The sequence below is a fragment of the Colletotrichum spaethianum genome (genome assembly GCF_022836535.1).
Source record: "Colletotrichum spaethianum MAFF 239500 DNA, contig02, whole genome shotgun sequence".
Classification (NCBI taxonomy): Eukaryota; Fungi; Ascomycota; class Sordariomycetes; order Glomerellales; family Glomerellaceae; genus Colletotrichum; species Colletotrichum spaethianum.
Genome location: NW_026054772.1, coordinates 1 through 19640, shown reverse-complemented (window position 1 = coordinate 19640; position 19640 = coordinate 1). Strand labels below are relative to the sequence as shown.

General features: G+C 55.0%; 6 protein-coding genes across 6 annotated transcripts; 3 read left to right on the top strand and 3 right to left on the bottom strand.

The window, feature by feature from the left end:
- Window positions 1–332: 332 nt before the first annotated feature.
- Window positions 333–678, bottom strand: ColSpa_00874 (uncharacterized protein; the record flags this gene model as incomplete). Its single annotated transcript, XM_049267086.1, has 2 exons — window positions 333–472; window positions 591–678. 2 exons carry the CDS (start codon window positions 676–678, stop codon window positions 333–335), a joined length of 228 nt encoding a protein of 75 aa, XP_049123043.1.
- Window positions 679–1967: 1289 nt separating this feature from the next.
- ColSpa_00873 (54S ribosomal protein L7, mitochondrial) lies at window positions 1968–3136 on the top strand (the record flags this gene model as incomplete). The annotated part of the gene is made up of 3 exons (XM_049267085.1): window positions 1968–2206; window positions 2270–2969; window positions 3026–3136. The coding sequence occupies 3 exons, from the start codon at window positions 1968–1970 to the stop codon at window positions 3134–3136; spliced, it is 1050 nt and encodes a 349-aa protein (XP_049123042.1).
- Window positions 3137–3407: 271 nt separating this feature from the next.
- On the bottom strand, window positions 3408–4075 carry ColSpa_00872 (hsp70 nucleotide exchange factor FES1; the record flags this gene model as incomplete). The annotated part of the gene is made up of 2 exons (XM_049267084.1): window positions 3408–3455; window positions 3671–4075. 2 exons carry the CDS (start codon window positions 4073–4075, stop codon window positions 3408–3410), a joined length of 453 nt encoding a protein of 150 aa, XP_049123041.1.
- A 6597-nt stretch (window positions 4076–10672) lies between these two features.
- ColSpa_00871 (uncharacterized protein) lies at window positions 10673–11123 on the top strand (the record flags this gene model as incomplete). Its single annotated transcript, XM_049267083.1, has 2 exons — window positions 10673–10778; window positions 10873–11123. The coding sequence occupies 2 exons, from the start codon at window positions 10673–10675 to the stop codon at window positions 11121–11123; spliced, it is 357 nt and encodes a 118-aa protein (XP_049123040.1).
- Window positions 11124–11471: 348 nt separating this feature from the next.
- Window positions 11472–14061, bottom strand: ColSpa_00870 (elongator complex protein 2; the record flags this gene model as incomplete). The annotated part of the gene is made up of 3 exons (XM_049267082.1): window positions 11472–11622; window positions 11682–13876; window positions 13933–14061. The coding sequence occupies 3 exons, from the start codon at window positions 14059–14061 to the stop codon at window positions 11472–11474; spliced, it is 2475 nt and encodes an 824-aa protein (XP_049123039.1).
- Window positions 14062–14614: 553 nt separating this feature from the next.
- On the top strand, window positions 14615–15349 carry ColSpa_00869 (UBP5-interacting protein ftp105; the record flags this gene model as incomplete). The annotated part of the gene is made up of 3 exons (XM_049267081.1): window positions 14615–14670; window positions 14863–15027; window positions 15232–15349. 3 exons carry the CDS (start codon window positions 14615–14617, stop codon window positions 15347–15349), a joined length of 339 nt encoding a protein of 112 aa, XP_049123038.1.
- Window positions 15350–19640: the final 4291 nt, after the last annotated feature.

The window sequence follows — 19640 nt, the reverse complement described above, 5'->3', positions numbered from 1 at the left end:
TCGCAGGAGGACAGGTGAAGAGCGTGGAAGTGGGAAGGCAATCCTGTCCAGTGGTTGAATACACGGGGGGACAGCTGAAGCAATTAAGGTAGCGAAGCCGTTCAACTGGCTCTTGGTGCCAGCAAGGATCAAAAAGGCTGGCTCGTGGATTTTTGGCTGGACAGATTCGGGGTCCAGTGTAAGCGACTCTGGCAGGGTGCGCGGAACGGTGGAGAGACCCCAATTAGGTCGCCAGGTACCGACACGGCAAAGCTTGGGCGTGCAGTACTTTGTGGTCCCTAGAAAGTAGGGTTGCCGGGTGCACTCGGTGTTCCTTGCGGACTTGCCATCCATCAGTTGGCTTCGGAGTCTGGGAGCGCCTTGTCGCTGAATGGCGGCGGCGGCAAGGCGGACTTTTGGACTTTGAGGATTTTACGACCCGAAGTTTGCCTTCGTTGTCTCGTGTTGAGGATGACCGTGACCCCGAGCTTACCTTACTTAGCTTTCCTTCAATGCTCTAGCCAACCTTGACCTTGGCGTGCAGAGAGACGTGAGTGTGAGTGTAAAGCCAGAATGTTCTGTCCGTTAGCCTTAGCTGCCACATTTCTTACATATGACCGGGCCCCATATGATCGAGCGAAAGTTGCCTGCCTCAACATCCAACGTCCACGCGAGGTGACATACGTAAGGCCCATCCATCGTGGGAGGAACATCCGAATTGGGCCAGGTCGCCCAGTTCCTAGGATGCAAGTGGCAAGCCGCCCATCGCATCAATCGCAGGTCATTCGATCCCCCGGCCCCAACGTTGAACAATGACTGGAACTCTTGGCCTGGAGGGGTAAAGAACATTTCAGGCGGGACGTGACTCTCCCAAGTCTCGCCTCTCGTTTCGTGGTGCTTCTGAAGTGGCCCGAATGATACCCTCTGCCACACATCCTGGCGTGTTCCTTATTTACGTAGATCCGACCTCATGGCTCGCGGGCCCATGCTCCGAGTTTCACAAGCCTCCGTCTTACTCACACAGATCAGACTTCAGCCAAGAACAGACGATGAGCAGAAATAGGAGAAAGCCGGTAAAGAAGGCCGCCTTTTGCCAAAGCCCCAGAAGCTCAACTCTATTTCAGTAGTAGCCTCACGGGCGAAGCATTCACCTCTTTACCACCTTAGGCAAACTTAGTAACAATTGGACATACCCTCGTGGCGTCACCTGTCACTTCCGAACCCATGTTGAACATTGATGCGACAGCGACACTAAGCTCCAATCCGAAGAGATGGGCTCGCGTAACCGTACACGCTCGCTTTCGCGTCCATCTTTGGCACAATCAGGCAACCTGCATAGTAGCGCGTACGCAGCCGCCCATCGAGATGTACAATGTCCATCATGCCTGTCTGTGCCATCGTCCCATCTTTGCCTGCTCGTGTCCGAGAGCGCTGCTGATAATCCCCCCACCTTGTCAGCTCGAGCGGAAGACAAGCTCCAGCTCTGCACGCGTAGGCACTCGCTGACCCATTGAGCCGGTGACCGAATTTCAGCTGGGGCCGAATGACTGCTACGTAATCGAGCGGCGTCTTCGATATACCCGCTCTAGAGGATGGATCGTCGGTGCCTCGCTAAATCCGACGATTCGGTGGGGGAGGACGATGAATGAGTCGGACGGCGAGCTTGGTTGCAGATGACGACAGACCACCACCCCCAGTGACCCCAAAGGCCCGAAAGTCCGGAGAATCCACTCAAGTCGGATGCTGCTGGTCACGTTCGCTCCGACAGCCTCCGGGTGAGGCAACGATGGCCCGTACCTTTTGGCCTGAGATCATAGGCCTGAAATCGCGGGAAGTTTATGCCACATCGTCCAGAGATGTATCCACTTTAAGCTGCTTCAGCCACACGTGGCACGGTCCCGACTTGAACATTTCGAGATTGAAATTTCGGGCATCGCGACTGACCCTTACAGACGTGTTGAGTTGCGTGACAGTTGAGACGACTAGCCATGGCCACTCTACGGGAAACCTCCCGAATAACTCGGGCCATCTGCAGGCAGCGCTCGCCGTGGCATTTGACACCTCTTGTCGCCCAGCGATGCGCATCCACCAGCGCCACGAAGGCTGAGCTGGCTGACCTCGAGGCCGGCTCGTCCCTGGCTGCGCCGGGCCCCGACGATGCTGCCGTGCAAGCTTTCAACACGGCGAAGCGTACGTCTGAGAGACCGCAGCAGCTTCCCGGAAACAGGTACACCATCTCAATACAGCTTGCCATGAGAGGGAGGCAGAGAGCTAACATATGAGGCGATAGATACCAGTACCACCCCCCTAAGTTCGATCGAGGCCCTTTGCACCCGATTCAATCACCTCCCTCCTCCGACCCCACAGCGAGAGACTTCGTTCCCGGACCGTTCAACATCCCCCGCCTGCGCCAGACTTACGATGCGACCGTCGCCTCAGACCTTCTCACAATGACCTACCTCCATAAGCCCCCCGGAACACCAGAGCGGGAGGTGCGAGAGCGGTTAAGGGCGTGGGACGACTCCTCGCCGTACAACAAGAACCGTCCGCTCCGCGGGCCCAGAGGTGGAAGCAAGCTCGACGTGCTAGAGAAGAACATCAACTGGCGCAACATCCCCGAGATCAAGGCCGTCTCGCTGCACGCCTTCATGCCCACGGCCGCTAAGGTCCCCGGAACGCTGCATGTCGCCCGCTCCGTCATCCAGTCCATCAGCGGCAACTGTCCCGAGGTCACCAAGACCAAGAACAACGTTGTTCAGTGGAAGATCCGCAAGGGCGACAAGGCCGGTGTCAAGACGACCATGTACGGCTACCAGGCACACGAGTTCCTCGACAAGTTGATCAACCTCGTCCTACCCAAGATCAAGGATTGGCCCGGTGTTAACGCCAGCACGGGTGACGGCAACGGCGGCTTGGCTATCGGTCTGAGGCCCGATGATCTGGCCTGGTTCCCTGAGCTCCAGATCAACTACGACATGTACCCTGCCAAGGTGAGATGAGCTGTCTGCCTGCATTGTGTGATTCTTATGCTAACGAATCTGTGTAGCTCCTTCCAGGTTGCCATATTTTTATCCAGACCAGCGCCACGTCGAACCGCCAGGCCAGGCTTTTGCTCCAGGCTCTCGGCCTTCCTTTCTACGGAAAGTTTAGGGATTAAAAAGAGGGACATTTGCGGGGAAGGGTGTCCTGTATTGTACGATATCAAAATATTAGAAAGCCTGTATATGAATGTACCAACAGATACGGTCACCCATCATGCCTCTCCTGCCGGATGCGTGAAAAAAAAATAAGTTTCATGGTTCTCTTCCTGCGGTAGTAATTCGTTCAATCCCGTAATCCCAGTTTGTTGGTCGTCCCGTACGTCAAAGGCCCTTCATGCCGTACCGCCCGCCCAAACGCCGTTCATGCAAAGCCCTATGCCGAAAATTCTATATTGCCTTTTTTAGGTTTTCCCTCATGCCGCCGTGATCTTGGCTCTGAGACCGTCCATGACCTCGTCAACGTTGTCCATGTTATCGGCGTCAACCTTGCCGGAACGAATGCCCTTCTTCTCTAGCTCGTCCGTGAGGACGTTCATGGCGGGCTGGTAGTTCCGCACGGCGGAGCTAAGGGCGTAGATGGCCTTTCTTCGCACGGCCTCCTCCTCGCCCTCCTTGGTCGCCAGGGTCAGGAGCGGCGGGATGCCGCCGACGGCGACCAAGCGCTCCTGGCTGGGCTGGTTGTTTTGCACGGCGGTGCCGATGCACCAGGCGGCCATGCGGCGCATCTCGTGCTCATCGTGCTCGAGGCAGCCGAGAAGCGGGGTCCAGAGGGAGAGGTTGGCGATGTTGTTGGCGTTGTCGAGGTTCTCAATGAGCTGCTCAAAGTTGTCAAAGGCGATGAGCTTGTTGTCAAGCGTGATCTCTGGGTCCGTCGAGGTGATAGCATCCATGGAGAGCTTCATCAGCTCGGCGTCGCTAGGGCCGTTGCCAAAGAGGGCGGCGATAGCCTCAGGGTTGAGGTTGCTGGCGGGGGCTGCCGGTGCCGCCTCGCCATTCTGCTCTGCCGTGCCGTTTTCAATGCTCCATTTGAGGAGTTCGTTGAGGTTCCTGTCCATGATGTAGGAGGTGATGAGTGATGTTGGTGGTGTCGTATCTGGGAGTCGTTTCTTCAAACGATTATTGGCAAGTACGAGCGAAGGTGTTGCAAGACTGAGACAGAAATTCAGATGTGTGTATTGGGTAGTTGTTTGTGAGTTGTTGTCAACAGCCTTCAGTCACTTATTCACTTTCACTTAGAATCTCATCGACATCAAAAAGTTCTCCATCATTAACTGCCCCCCATCCGCAGCGCTGACTGGCTGCACTGATTTGCTACCCTTTTCTGGAACCTTCAAGAAGCTTGCCAGTCCCCAAAGAAGTTTAGCGCAGATCTCACGTGAGAGCCCTGATCAGGGCCAGCTCAATGCGCGCGTTTATGCAGCTCAAAGTTGAAACTTGGGCAGAGACAGACCGTCTTCTATGCCCAACAATGGGATCGTCATTGGTTCCTGAGTTGGCAATTCATCGGCCAGTCGAAATTGTTAGTGCATTGGAGCCCTTGGGGTTTGAGGGACAGCCGGGAATTGGTCTCGTTCGAGAGATGAACGAGGAAATGGTGAATCTCCCCGGGTGGCTGGTGAAGAACCAAAAAAAGTTCCCAGCTGCCCCACCATGGATTGAATTGCCCCTCATTGCCGCTTTAACCATCGGCTGTGGACAGAGCTTCCACGAGCTAAGTGACTACGACGCTGAGTGAGCTGAGTACCTGGTCTCCGAGCGATGAAGTCACCCGAGCCCTTAAGCCTGGCAGCTCCCTCGAGTTGTTGCATTCAGTCGTCAGTCATGGGTAGGCAGACTAAGACTTGCTTCAGCCTTGCATCTTCTCCCGAATAACCCTCCCTGGTCTTTCATTTCAATCTTGCATGCCTTGTCCGAGAGGCCGTACTATGTATCAACCAGGCATAGCGTCCCGTCGCACCTAGTGTAGAACGTAGATGACAGGTCGCCAACTTCCTACGCGCAGTATTACTATATCCGATCTGTGCTAGGAGGCCTCGATCAACGGAGACACCGTCCGGCAAACCGGAGCTCAGCCACACTAGAAACGTAGCACAGTATGGCCGCTTCTTGTTGGGACTCCCACACAAACGGTCGAAACAACCGCTTGTAGACACGCGTTCGTCTCCAAGTCGAGTGCAAGTCTGGTAAAGGAGTATATATTAAGTTGCGATGCGAAATGCGAGGCTGGCACCCGAGATCCCCATGCCAGAATGGCTCCCTAGGACCCTGGGCATCGATCCCGCAAAATGCGTCCATACGCGGGTACGCAATTTGGAGAATCAGAGCCGCGACCCATTCAGGAGAGTACGGCCCTTGCATGAAGCAGGCCTTCTGGCGTCGGCGTCCATGTGCAGTCCAGTACCGTAGGCACCCAAATTACCCTCACGTATGTCGTGCCTCCACGCCGTTCGTCGGCTTGCATCCGGAAAGGCCGCGAAGACGGCCAGAAGGCAGATAAATCGTCTTGGGAACCAAAATAGATTATGCCTGCTTGGCATCTTCGCACAGGCGTTTGCTGCTGACGGCACGAGATGACGTACGACTCGGGGACGGAGGTAGTGGGAGGAGGCATTTGGGCATGTGGTTTGACTGGCGCAAATCCGCCCGCCGCCGTCAAGCATGAACCATAACCAGGCGGTCGCGGCGGGAATCTTGTTGAGTCTCACGTGGGCTTCGAGGAGCGGCCCCCGTTCCACAGTCCCTGATGAGATGGGATGGATTAGCGATACTGTGCAGCCATTTCTGCTTTCTCCTCTGCTCCCTGCTCGCTGATGAGGTGGTGGTCTTGGCCGAGGTGCTCCCATGCTACCGTGCTCTCGCCTAGGTCAACCTTGTCTTTTCATTAGGTAGTAGCGTGCGTGCAGGTGGTTGATGTGGGGATGCCCTTGAAGATAATAGAACAACCACAGTCCAAGAAAGGCCCAGTGTACTGTCGGGACCGTGGCTTGGCTCAATTGGTCCGTGGACGTGGTCGTGGAGGTGAGCCTCTCACCGTCCGTTTCAAGCTGCCTAGAGAGCAGACGCTGCGGCAAGAGGGTGACGAATGCGTATTGCCGCCGCCAGCAATGACTTCGCTGCCTGTTGGTCTGGAGCAGTAATCAAGTCGCATTGGCCCTTGATGTTCTCAAGTCTTGCTGTGGTTATCTCCGCAGAGCCAGCAAAGAAGGGTTAAATAAAAACCTGGAGGCAAACCCGCGCATGTCTGGACACGATAGCCTCAAGATCTTCAAGTCTGTGACCTCGGGCGAGAAAGACGATTCCTGTCCAATACTTCGACTCCATCGACTTGGTTGTGCCCCTTTCCTTCCCCAGCCACCAGAAAATCAGCGGCCCAGCCCGGAGAAAAAAGAAGACAACGATACCTCTTGCGTCGCACATCGACTCAGCAAGGTCTGAGGTACCTTTCCCTCTGGCCTAGCTCACATCCCCGGTCAATCACAGAGCGCCCAAGTGAGTGAAGTGCGTTCCCTCCCGTACCCCACCACACTACTTGCCAGTCCCAAGTGGTGAGCAGCAAAGGAGCAAAAGCACGGGCCTCAAATCTCTTTGAGTGGGTGAGAGACTGGCGAGATAGCGAGAGAGGAGGGACAGCTAAAGCAGCAACTCCTTCCCCGGGCACGCTGCCACTTTCTGCCACCTGTTCCACGCTCCTGCCTACCCACCTTTGCCCGCCGCAGCCATTTGCTCACCCACAAGTCGGGTTAGGTCTGCTTCTGACATCGAAACCTGGCCCGCCAGCAGCAAAGCAGCAGCCAACGAAACGCCGAGTAGCGACAGCCAGCGCTCACCGCACACTGTGCTTGCCATTCCCACTCTTCTCCTTCTTCCCCCCTCCTCCACCCAAAATTGACTACCTCTCATCTTCCCGTAACCTTTCCCACTTTCGACCTCACCACCCATCGACGTGCCCTCTCCAAGTTCTTTGCCATCCGCTCAGGACTTCTGCCAGTTCCATCTCGCTCCTACGATTCCGGAATCGAGTGAGCTGTCTTCATTTCCATCTACGAATCCTCTCGATTTTCCCAGTCCTCACCCACCACCCTAATTCAAAATGGAAGGTACGTGACGCCATCTCTGCCAACAACTCCTCTCCAGACCCCGACGCTGTCACGTCTCCGCCGCCCGTCGTCGCGATGCTCGGCATCCATCGATACGCGTCGTTTCTTGCATCCCATTGCTAACGTTCGTCTGCAGAGGAGGTTGCTGCCCTCGTCATCGACAATGGGTAAGCTTTCCCCGCCATCTCACCGACCATTCCGCCTCCCGGGCCTCGAAGGGATCTGGCCAACCGCCAGACCTCACGATAACCCATTGGCACACCATCCATCGATCACACATCCCCTGCAATGAGTTTCATTCTGACTTGAGTCCAGTTCGGGTATGTGCAAGGCCGGTTTCGCCGGTGACGATGCGCCCAGAGCTGTCTTCCGTAAGTCCCCCTCATCCGCTGACCGCAATCTTCCCCCGTCAGGGGCATCGAGATTCGGTCAAAGATTGTCGGAACCGTCGATCCTAACCGCCCCGTAGCCTCCATTGTCGGTCGCCCCCGTCACCATGGGTAGGTTTTGATTCTTGCTGCGGCAATTTCCCCCGCCCGCGCCGCATCGACCTAACATGTGAACAGTATCATGATTGGTATGGGCCAGAAGGACTCCTACGTCGGTGATGAGGCACAGTCGAAGCGTGGTATCCTGACGCTCCGCTACCCCATCGAGCACGGTGTCGTCACCAACTGGGACGACATGGAGAAGATTTGGCACCACACCTTCTACAACGAGCTCCGTGTCGCCCCCGAGGAGCACCCCGTCCTCCTGACTGAGGCCCCCATCAACCCCAAGTCCAACAGAGAGAAGATGACCCAGATCGTCTTCGAGACTTTCAACGCCCCCGCGTTCTACGTCTCCATCCAGGCCGTCCTGTCTCTGTACGCCTCCGGTCGTACTACGGGTATCGTCCTCGACTCCGGTGACGGTGTCACCCACGTCGTCCCCATCTACGAGGGTTTCGCCCTTCCCCAGGCCATTGCCCGTGTCGACATGGCTGGTCGTGACTTGACCGACTACCTGATGAAGATCCTTGCCGAGCGCGGCTACAGCTTCTCCACCACCGCCGAGCGTGAAATCGTTCGTGACATCAAGGAGAAGCTCTGCTACGTCGCCCTCGACTTCGAGCAGGAGCTCCAGACCGCTTCCCAGTCCTCCAGCTTGGAGAAGTCCTACGAGCTTCCTGATGGTCAGGTCATCACCATCGGCAACGAGCGTTTCCGTGCCCCTGAGGCTCTCTTCGCTCCTTCCGTCCTGGGTCTTGAGAGCGGTGGTATCCACGTTACCGTCTTCAACTCCATCATGAAGTCCGATGTCGACGTCCGTAAGGACCTGTACGGCAACATCGTCATGGTATGTTTTCCACGGCTCCTCAAACATCCCACGCCAATGTCTAACCGTTTCTTAGTCTGGTGGTACCACCATGTACCCCGGTCTCTCCGACCGTATGCAGAAGGAGATTACTTCTCTTGCTCCTTCTTCCATGAAGGTCAAGATCATTGCTCCCCCCGAGCGCAAGTACTCCGTCTGGATCGGTGGTTCCATCTTGGCCTCCCTGTCTACCTTCCAGCAGATGTGGATCTCCAAGCAGGAGTACGACGAGAGCGGTCCCTCCATTGTCCACCGCAAGTGCTTCTAAGGTAAGTGGCGTGGTCTGGAGTTGTGAAATTCAACAAGTGCTAACCCGTATGCAGCGACTTGCCTCCCGAACCACATCCTCGCCCTTCCGAAAGCACATCGATCCCAAAGAGGTCCCGACCGGTGCAAGGTCTCTCCGGCGTTGCATGTATCGCAGTCAGGTCTCATATTGGCGAAAAGTTGTTGACATGGTCAAGAAGTTTGGGTCGACCCTTCTCCCGAAAGATTTGGTCCTTGTTTTGTAGCAGGGTGCGCGTGGGCGCGTATAGGGGCGGACACGTCTGCAACTGAGGTCGATCATACAATACACTTTGCTTACTGTTCCCGAGTTTCGCACATCCGGTATTATTGTGATGTTGTATTTTCACGATAATGATTTTAGCCAGGAGTAAAGATGAATCAGTTTATTCTCCAGACGATCTACTACAATAAGATGCCGCGATGCTAAAGTTTTGTGCCTTGTACATTTGGACCGGTGTCCGTTGAAGTTGCCGGTTCGACATGCGTGCTCGGTGCGCTGTTCATCTGGTCTTCAGCATGTTGCTCTTTGACCTCCACCTCGCCCGTTTCGCCCTGTTCCTTTTGTTCTTCCAACTGGCGGTACTTTCTCTTGCTCTTTTTAGACGCACTCGCCGCCTTCTTGCGCTTCACCTCGCCAACTATGGCAGAACGACTTTGGTCCCCGTTCTGCAGGTCGTCAAGCTTTTGCGCCAGGATCTCGCGGGCAATCTTGCGGTTCTGGGTTCGGGAGCGGGTGGCCTGGGACTTGACAACAATGCCCGTGGGGATGTGTTTGAGCTGCACGGCTGAGCTCGTCTTGTTCTGTAGAGGGGCAGAAGAGCTAGTCAGTTATGCTAGACCGGTACTGCCTTGGATAGCTCTAGGCCGAAGAGAAAGTCGAGAGAGCTCACAATCTTTTGTCCACCCGGCCCGCTGCCCTTAAGGTAGGACTCTTCGATCTCCGAGTCTGGGGGCGGTTTGGGCCGGGGTGGCATCTCGTGCTTCTTCAGCGCGGCGGACGGGGATGCGCTGAAGAGAGCAACGAGGGGCAGGCGATACTGCTGCTGCAGCAGCAGCAGCGCCGGCCTTACCGTAGCGCAGCGGCAACGCATAAAGGCATTGGCGTTTGCTGCCCCGGCTAGGCGTGAGAGACAGGTTAGAAAGGGTAGAGAAGGAGGCATCGCGTGCGCCGGGCCATTGTCCGTGGGTCTGGGATGAGGTTTCGAGATGCTACTGCGCGAGGCTTGAGGTTCAGAGCGTAAGGTCGCGTTGATGCCAGCCGGCGGGCCTGCTAGAGTGCATGACGGACCAGAGGATGCTAGAATTGAGGCGACCAATCATGGGTAGGCTTTACTCATAGTAGGGGATGGGTCAGGGGCGGGAACAGTACCTAGATGCGCTGGAGATGATCGCTGTAAATTGGCCCCCACTTTTGTTTTGCTGGCGGTGTGGACACCGGGGCTCTCCCGTCAGTGCTCTCCCACACACGTCGTGGACGCGGATCGGTCGGTATCGGTTGGCTGCTGAGTGTTTTGTCCCGCGGGCGGGCCCCAATTTCTCTGATAAGATTCCCGCGCGAACCGTCTCGGACGAAGTTTGGCTCCTCCTCCAACCACTCCTTCACCACGGCGGAAATCATAACCTCTGGGTTTTCCCTTGTCGACGACCTGCACGCAAAGCAACTAGAGGTGTCAAGTTAGACTTTCTCTGACGACATATCCTCCTTCTTTTCTCTTCGAAAACGACAGACTTGGCATACGCATGACTCCCTCGCCTCCTTTTTTTCTTCTCTCCCGCATTTCCTCGTGACCCGCGGCGAACCCTTCTCCTGAGCATCCGCCTCGAACCACACCGGTCGAAAATCGCATCCCGAGCGGCGAACGTCCACAGACACCGAGACAGTTGAGCCCGAATTCTCGGCGAACATCCAAAATGTCGGCCCTCCAGTCTTTCAGCAAGTGGTTGCACCTGAAGCAGTACCAGATCGAGGTCACCTTTAGCGTCTACATCTTCACGCCCCTGGAAAAGTTCATCTTTTGTATGTTGCCTACTCCCTAGAGACTGCCTCTTTTTCCCAGCCCTAATCGCCAATGAACGATCTCCGAACGACCAGACTAACTCTCTCCCCGCAGACACCGTCCTCTTCCTCCTCAGCAGCCTGACCATCATCGCGACCGTTCTCTACCTGCCCCAGCACATCGCCTTCCTCATGAGCCGCGCCTGGTTCTACATGCACGGCGATCCGATCGATGTCGTCGTCGACGCGGTGGTTGACGCCGTCGAGGTTACAAAGGCTGCCGTCGAGAGCGTGTTCACCGCCGGATCGACCACGACCGCCGTCGCTCTGGCCCAGGAGACCGTCGAGCTCGTCAAGGAGCTATAGGCGCCTTTCCTCCCCTTTTCCCCGCCGCCTGTGTGCGGAACATGAGACGGAACGATGGTAATGTGCTGGATGACAAAACAAGAACAGGAGAAGGAAAAGGGGGCTTTAATAGCGACACGCTTGGCGGACGTCTGATGAAGAGCTCGAAGGGCGTTGTGCGAGGCTGTCGTGCTGGTTTGTCTGCTTCTGGTGCGGGCGTTTGTGTTGGTTTGCCACTCTCTTGGTTTGGTTTGAGCGGCCTGGACGAAGACGCATATATAACTCGTGCATGCGGCAACGCATGTCTAATCATACCCTCATACATAAATACTCAATGGAAAGCCTCCCTGTCTACGGGAGCACGTAGATTCATTCGCTCGTCGAGTTGGACGCTCTCAGTGCGGTGAAGTTGTATATTCTCAGGGAACTATCCTCGCCGGCGATGGCCAGCTCGTCCGCGTCGCCATCGCTATTGGAAGGACGCCAGGCGAGCTGGGCGACTGGCTTGGGCAAGCATAGGCTTCAAGTATGGTTAGTTAAGGTTCTGAGAACACAACATCGCACAAAAGGGGAACTTACTGCGACTCCAGCTGGACTGTCCCAGCCGACTGGAAGGTCTCAGGGGCTAACTTGCACAGCGAGATCTTGCCAGACTCGGTGCCCACCGCGAGGATGAGTCCACCTGCCGCACCCTGTCTGCCGAGGAAGTCGACAGCCGTAACGGGGCCATCGAAAGCGATGCTCGACGCCAGGGCGAATTCCGTCTTGCCGCCCTCCTGGGTCTTTTCAACCCACACCTTGGCGTTCTTGTCACGTCCCGCCGTCACGAAGACTCTGGCGCTCGTGGAGGGGGCCCACGCGGCGTCCAGAATCATACGTGTGTGGCCCTTGGGGTTGGCCTGGAGCAGGTGGTACTGCGAGCGCTCCTGGTCGTCGCGCTCGAATACGGCCCACTGCCTGTCTCTTCCGACACTCAGCAGGAACCTGTCGTCTGGCGAGAAGCGCAGTCTCGTGGCCGTGAGAGAGTGTGCAGTCAGGGGCGGCCTGACCTCGGTCCACCGCTCCGTCTCGAAGATGCGGATGACGGCGTGGTTGAGCGAGCTCGCCTTGCAGGCACTGGCGATCAGCTTGCCGTCGTGGCTAGCGGCCAAGCAAGAAATCTCGTAGCCGTGGCCGTACAGCTTTTCCGTCTCGGGCCAGAGGGTGTGCCGCGACAGCGACTCCTCAAAGGGCGGATGGTCGATGTCGAGCATGGACTTGCGCACGATGGTGGCCGGGTCAATGGCCTCGCGGTCGTACTGGCTGTCGGCCTGGACTTGCTGGTCGTCGTCGACGGCGTCGATGGCCTTGTTGGAGAGGCCGAGCACGGGCATGTTGGCACCGTCCGGCATGGACTCAGCGGGCGCATCCGTCTTGATCCCGCCTAGGGTTTGGAGCATCTGCGCCACGGCGCGCGGCTCGCTGAAGACGCGCATGAGCTTCTCGTCGGCGCCCGAGATGAACTGCGACGCGCCGAGAGTGTCGATGCAGTTCAGGTCGTAGCCGTGGATCTGGGGGCGGGACATCTCGTGCCACGAGCGGGCCGCGTCGCGCTTCCAGCAGGCGTGGAGGCGGGTTGTCTGGTCGGAGCTCGTCGACATGAGGTAGTCTCCGTCGCGCGACCACGCGATGCCCGTGACGGTCCTGGTGTGGCCGGTGACGGCGATGGCCGGCTGCCACTCGTCGCGGTCGTCGTTGTAGACCCAGCGGCGCCAGCTTCCCGTCCGGCCAAGGCAGACGACAGACTTGCCGTCAGGGGCCCAAAGGCCTGTCCAGAAGCCGCCGATGCTGCCAGTCGCCGTCGTCGCGCCCTTTTCTCTGCTGATCTCGCCGAGCCTTACCATGCTCACCCAGATTCCGGACGCGGTATCAGCCTCCCACATGGCGAGGGAGTTGTCCGCGGACGTCGACAGCAACTGAAGCTTGCCGTTCCGGGTGAACCATTTTGCGCTGTAGATCCAGTCCTCGTGGCCCAGGAGCAGGGCCTCGAATGTGATGGAAAAGTCTTTGCCGGCCGATTGCAGACGGTGAGCCTTGTTTGAAGGAGACTTTCCTGGTAAGTAGGCACCGCTGGAAGGATCCGAGCCCTCTGCCGCGAGCGACGGCAGCTCCTTGCCCAGGTGGAGGCGCCATAGTCGGACATACTTGTCCTGACTCGCTGAGGCGAGAAGCAGATCGCTGTTCGACTCGGCGTTCTCCCATGTGAAATCCAGAGACCGAATCCAACCCTCGTGACCCGATAGGGTAGCCTGCAGCTTGAAGTCGAGTGTCTCCTCGGTCGCAGCGGCCACGAAGATCTGAACGAATGTCTTGGTTCCCGCCGCCGCCAGGACGAAGACGTCCTCAGCATCATCCAGCGCCGTCAGAGCCAAGCACAAGGGGAAGTACTTGGGGCTTGTCTTGATGGTTTGACGCAGCTGCAGCTGGCCCTCAGTGAGTTGCCAGATCTTGATGGTCGCATCGGCAGCCCCTGAGGCTAGGAGCACCTGTTTTGGGGCGCGTCTCGACTGGAGAATCGCTATGCAGTTGACGGGCGCCGAGTGATCATGTATCGTCTGCACGCATTCTCCCTGGTTGGTCTTGGGGTCCAGGGACCAGACCTTGAGCGTCTGGTCATCGGAGCCGCTGACGAGGAGTCTGCGGTCCTCGCCGTCCACTTGGGGGAGGAACTTGACTGCTTTGACGACCTCCTTGTGCCCACTCAGAAGAGAAATAATGCCTTCATCATTTTGAGACTACTCAATGCTCGTCAGTCAGGGGAGCCCACGGTAGCAGACGGAGTAGCGCTTACAGATGGCGCCCACAGGGCAATGTTGGAGTCTGCACCAAAGGCAAGGAGACCACATGGGCTCCAGTCAGCAACAGCGGTCTGTCTGTTGGCTCCTGTAGATAGGTACTCGATAGATGGTTGAGCGGCCATCATTTTGTCCCTTGTCGTCGCGGGGTCTGTTACGTCGACGAAGTGACTCTGAGGGTTAACAAAATGCGGCGACGTGATTGGCTCATCAGCGAGATTCAAGAGGTGAAGTTGAAATTTTTCTTAGTGGTGGGGGCCCGGGGGAAACGGGCCCTGGCTTACAGCGGGCTACAGCGACGTTTGGTCGAAGCCGAGTGGTTAAGCCGCCGCACCGTTTGCTCCACAGGCGCCCGGCAGAGGCTTGCACCTGCCACCGGAGCGCCCAAGTGTGCCCTGGCGCGTTGAGGACAGGGCTACGGCTCAAACATCCAGCGTCTGTTCGATACCCAGCCCAGGCCCTGATGCCCCTTCCCCGTCCATATCCCTACCGTGCCTTACATCTTCCCTACATCAGTCCGTGCTGTGCTTGAGCCTGGAACCTGACAAGCAAACAAACTCTATTACGATTACATCTCACATTTCATATCTATTCTCCGACGTCTCACACAGCTGCCGGCACTCTGGACTTCGTCATATATATTTTTCCTTGATCCGACAAAAGAAACGGAGAAGAAGGATGGCCGCAGACGCTGCAGATGCGGGGGAGAAGATCTCCATTGTCGTCGAGTTCTCGTGAGTTGCCTCTCACCCCACTTTCCAGACATTCCTTGCGTTCTTCTATACGGGCTCCATCTCCCGGACTTTGGCCTGAGACCTTTCTCACACAGTCTGGATGGGGTGCGGCCGAAGGAGCGCTTTCGTTTGCATCTTGCATATCGGTTAGGGGAGATATAGAATGGGTTATGCTAATGAGACCCATTGTAGCGGCGGCCTGGAGATGCTCTTCTCGGATCAGCGGCGCCATGCCCTCTCCATCCCGGCGGTGAACAAGGATGGCAAGCCCGCAACCATTGCCTTTCTCATCAACTATCTCTGCGAGAACACCATGAAGGACTCGAGGAAGGAGCTCTTCGTCCTCGATGGTCATCTGTACGTATCGAAGCGGCATCGCCGTCTCCATCCTCCAGCATGGCTTCATTTCGGCGACATCAACTTAACCATGGCTCTCCTATCCTCACCCCAACCTTGACCTTGCATGAGTGCATCGCCACTCTTGCAGGCTCTTTCATGGAATCTACATCTTGGCCGTGCAGACTCGTTATTTCGGATGCAACGCTAACGCTGTCTCTCCAGTCGACCTGGTATCCTTGCTCTTATCAATGATGCAGATTGGGAACTTGAGGGAGAGGAGGCGTACGAAGTCCAAAGCGGTGACAACATCCTCTTCGTCTCGACGCTTCATGGAGGTTAGAGAGGGACTCAGAAGGGGCGTGGGCGATTCCCAGACCAATGGCCTCTCGGCAAGATGGGGCCCTGCAAGTGATTACGGCCGTATCTCTGGGTCGCTGGAATTAGCAAGATGCATCCCCGGGGGCCTGGCGCGGATAGAACGACGTTGAAACTCAGACGCCCTCCCACCCCCCCATCTCTCGCTTCTTGCAGCCGCATCGCATTTGCATCAACTAGTTTTCGGCCGTAGCCGACAGCCCGGCCGGCGGGGAGACGCATGTCGTGCTTCCGCCGTTAGTCTCTTCCTCTCTCTGCATGTTTGCTACAAACACACCACACCCCGACGTCCATCATTATATCACCATCGACGTTATGAAACGTCCCGGGATATATGTTCCCCTGATCCTCGTGGCCCTGCAAATGCCACCCACCGCCTTGCTTGCCGCATGTCTTGTGGTCGCATCATGGTGGCAGCTTCTTCACCCCTCATGTTCCCCTTGCTGAATGCGGAGTTCCCAGTCGCTTCAAATCATTTCCTCGTCATCTTAATCTCCCTATGCAACATCTTTCATGGGACGGCGCGTGGGGTGGACCTCCGGGAAGCTTGTCAAAGTCGCAGGCCCTACCGCGCGCTACCTTGGACTATATGGGATGGCGCTACGTTGGCAATTGTCAACCTGCTTTGGCGTCACGCAGGGCGGTCGTTGGTACCTAGTTGGAGGGGGCGGTCAAGGGTTCATATCCAGTCGCTCACTATCTTTCTGCGGCCGAGAAGACGGGGGTGAGAGGGGACTGGATCGGCAGTCTCCCATCTGTACATTCGCCAGCCTCAATAACTGCTGCATGGTGACGGGCAATGAAGTACCCTTGCTGTGCGCCTGAAAACGAGGCCGTCATCAAACCTCTCATTGAGCACCTATGCAACCCCGACACCTGCGAGGACCAAATTATCGGCAATCTCTCGGCCCTCCCCGTACGAGGCGGTGAAGAAATTAGGGGACCCGTCATGGTGATCGATGGTGTGCACTTGCAGTAGTACAGTATCGCTGCAGCCCTTTGGGTATTCGTGTCTATTCCTGCTGCTGGCTACAGCGCTGTGCGTCCTCTACCATACTGCAGGAAAAAGCAAATTCGGAAAGATGCAATGATGTCCTCACGCCCTCGCCGTACGCAGATAGTTAGAGAAGCGGACAGGGACAGAGCTTCTAGAAGGCCAATTCTCGGATACACACCCACCTCGAGCCCCCCCCCCCCCCACACACACACATGGCAACCTCGTCAGATGAGCTCTAAACGGGTTTTTGTTTTTTCCCTAGCCCTGTCATACGGTATTCCAAATCCAGTCGAAGACGTAACCGTTCCATCGACAGGGTGCACCTTAGTGAGGACTAGTTGTGGGACGCGAGCGGACGGAATTAGCAACATCGACTGAGTGGAACCGGCCCTTTACTTCCCAGATATAGCGCAGGGTTCGTGGTCGGATCTTGTGCTCTCCTGCTTGCACCTGCTGGTAGGATCCCTTTCTAGGCGGTTTGAGATCCTGCCGGCGGCTGTTGTGTCCAGGGGATTGGTGACTTTTGGGGAGAGGTGCGTTGGAATATCATGTGGCGATATGTTTGAGAGTCAGACATGGAGAACATCAATCGATCAGGCACGTGGGTTGCACAAATACTTGACTCTGGGGTGGTGCCGGTATTGAATCACTCCTGTGACCTCTTGGTCAACGTTGGAGTCGTTTCCTAGGGGTGGGGGTGGAGAGAGTAAGACCAACGGTGACCGAAAGAAATGTGATAACTGATGTAATCGAGGAATGGAACGAGCGTGTGAGATGGTAGTAATCGAGGTGGCATACTGGTTGTCTGTGTCTTTTCTCTGACAACTAGTCCGACTGTTACATGTGTCTTACCAGAGTATGCGTTCGCCATTCTTGTCGACCGTATTTTGTCCCAGTCTGGGGGATATGAGACTAAAGTAATAAGAGCAAGAAAACAAGACAGTGGTAAAATGTATAGAGGTAACAGTCTGATCGTCTCCATCGTTTGCGCGACTGCTTGTTAGACTGTCAGACCACTGAATTTTGTGAGCCCGAAAACAAGGATAACGACGTATTTTCCTCCAGTTTTCACCACAATTCGTTCCTAGTATAGCTTTCAAGTGTTTGAAAGAATCTACGGCGTGTTATGTAATTAAACTAGTATAGATATAAGCGATATTGGAGTCTTATTTACTACGCACAGGGTAGTTTGTCTAAGGTAAAACCGGCATCTTTATCTTGTTTGCGGGTTTATTTACGCTTTGGGTCGAAGCTGAAGTTGTGGCAGAAGTATGAGGTCTTACTTGGCCAGGCGAGTTTTGTGGATTGTCGTGTTATTCAAAATACTCCTGAAGAAGGAGAAAGGAAAAAACTATGGGATGCAGTATTAGATAGTGAGACTTAGGCAACGTCTTTGGTTGGATGTTGCCGAGACGGCAATACTATCTTCACCAAACGCAGCATATCCAGAGATATAACTGTTGTGGTTGCTGTATTGATAAAGGGCTGGCACTTTGTCTCTAGTAATTACATTCGAACAATGACGACTGAATGTAGGTGAAGTATAACTAAGGTAAGGATGCGAAATCAAGCACTTGGGAAACCTGATACTTCGTAAAACAGCACTCGATGAATCAGCTGGAGATTACATAGATGCGTAGGAATAAGAAAACTCAACCATAGGGAAGCAACTGACTAATCCAAGAAGAAGAAACGACCCAATTCCTGAACAAGCCCAAAGAGGAGGACAGTGAAGCCTAAGACTATGAAAACACCACGAACTGTAAGTTTGGTCTGTTCGCCCGGGAATCAACGCACCCTGTCTCGGGTATTCGCTTCTTCACTTTAACATTCCATACAATTAGTACTTCTTGCGGGTCTGTGTCTGTAGTGTTAATGCTGACGCTGCTTTTTTGATATGAGATGATCATTGTTAGACGACGTGTTTCTGAGTCTGTAATGCGGACAGAAGGGTGCCGGACCGAAGAACGAACAGCATTGTTGCATTTGGGATTTACTCTAGGCTTTGGAGTTTCCAGGTTGACGATTCGTGGCCAGTCATCCATGACAGCATATCTTATGGCTTGACTTGTGATAGCTTTGAATATATTGGTGCTGCCACTGCCTCGAGCTTTTTCTGTACTAGCAGCATCCTGTAATAAGTCTAGCTAGTTGTAAAGGGCTTTGTATCCTGAAACAGCGCAAGCTCGCCAACCTAATAGCGCATAATTACCTAGGTAGCATCGAGCAAGTTATCAGTACGTCTCCTGGCAACAGTCTCAGGATACCATATAAAGTAAGGTTTTACTGTTTCGACCGGCATATTTAGTATGTTGTTGCTGATGAAGAGACCGATTTTGCTACCTCTGGTGTCAAGGTCCTTGCCCGAGAAAAAGTCGATCACCCTTGGTGACTCGGCAAACCTTTCATTATGTTGAACCCCCCGAGTAACGAAGTAACCACGCCAGATCTCGATAGACTGCGGCATTTACTTTCCACTTAAGCAGTTCTAAACTGTCTTCGTTGTTCCTTCATTCTGATTATCCACTACTTACCGCACCTGCGTGGTGTCCGGAGCTAGGGTTGGAATTTGGGTAATCACGGGTACCCATGAGTACCCACGCACATGGGCTGAGTAGTATGATTTACCCATATAGAGATTCCATTTACTAGAAGATCCTACGTCCGAGTTCATGGGCTATCTGACGAAGCCATGTGTATTCCTCGAAATTTGCTGGGTATTACGGGTAAGCCAAACGAAAAGCTAGAGGGCGACAAGGAGGGGTGGTGATGAAGAGAAGTTAATCTAGACGTCGATTTGTATTTTATGCTGTTAGTTCTTTTTTGTAAATACAGCAATCTTTATTGCATTACGCTACTTATATGAGCGATTCCTTTGTAGCTAAAGATCTATGGGTATTGTGGGTAGATACAGATTAGATCTAAACTGATTCCTGGGTAATATGGGTAAACCAATGCTACCCATGGGCTTGCCCCATATTCCTTATCCATAGCCATGGGCTACCCATATCTGCCCATGGGTCAAACGAGTATTCCTCAAAGATGAATGTTGCTCTTGGAAGCGGTGCCCTTGAGACCTTCAGGTTTAGCACTTCGAATGTCAGCTTACCAACTCGAGTCTATGCGCTACTCAGATGAAGTACGTAAACTTCTCGTTCATCTCCCATATAATCGCATCCTAACCTTAGCTCTGCTTAAAAACATAGTGGTCGTACCATGTGACGTTCAAGACTTCGAAGTTGACACGGCCAGCAAACAA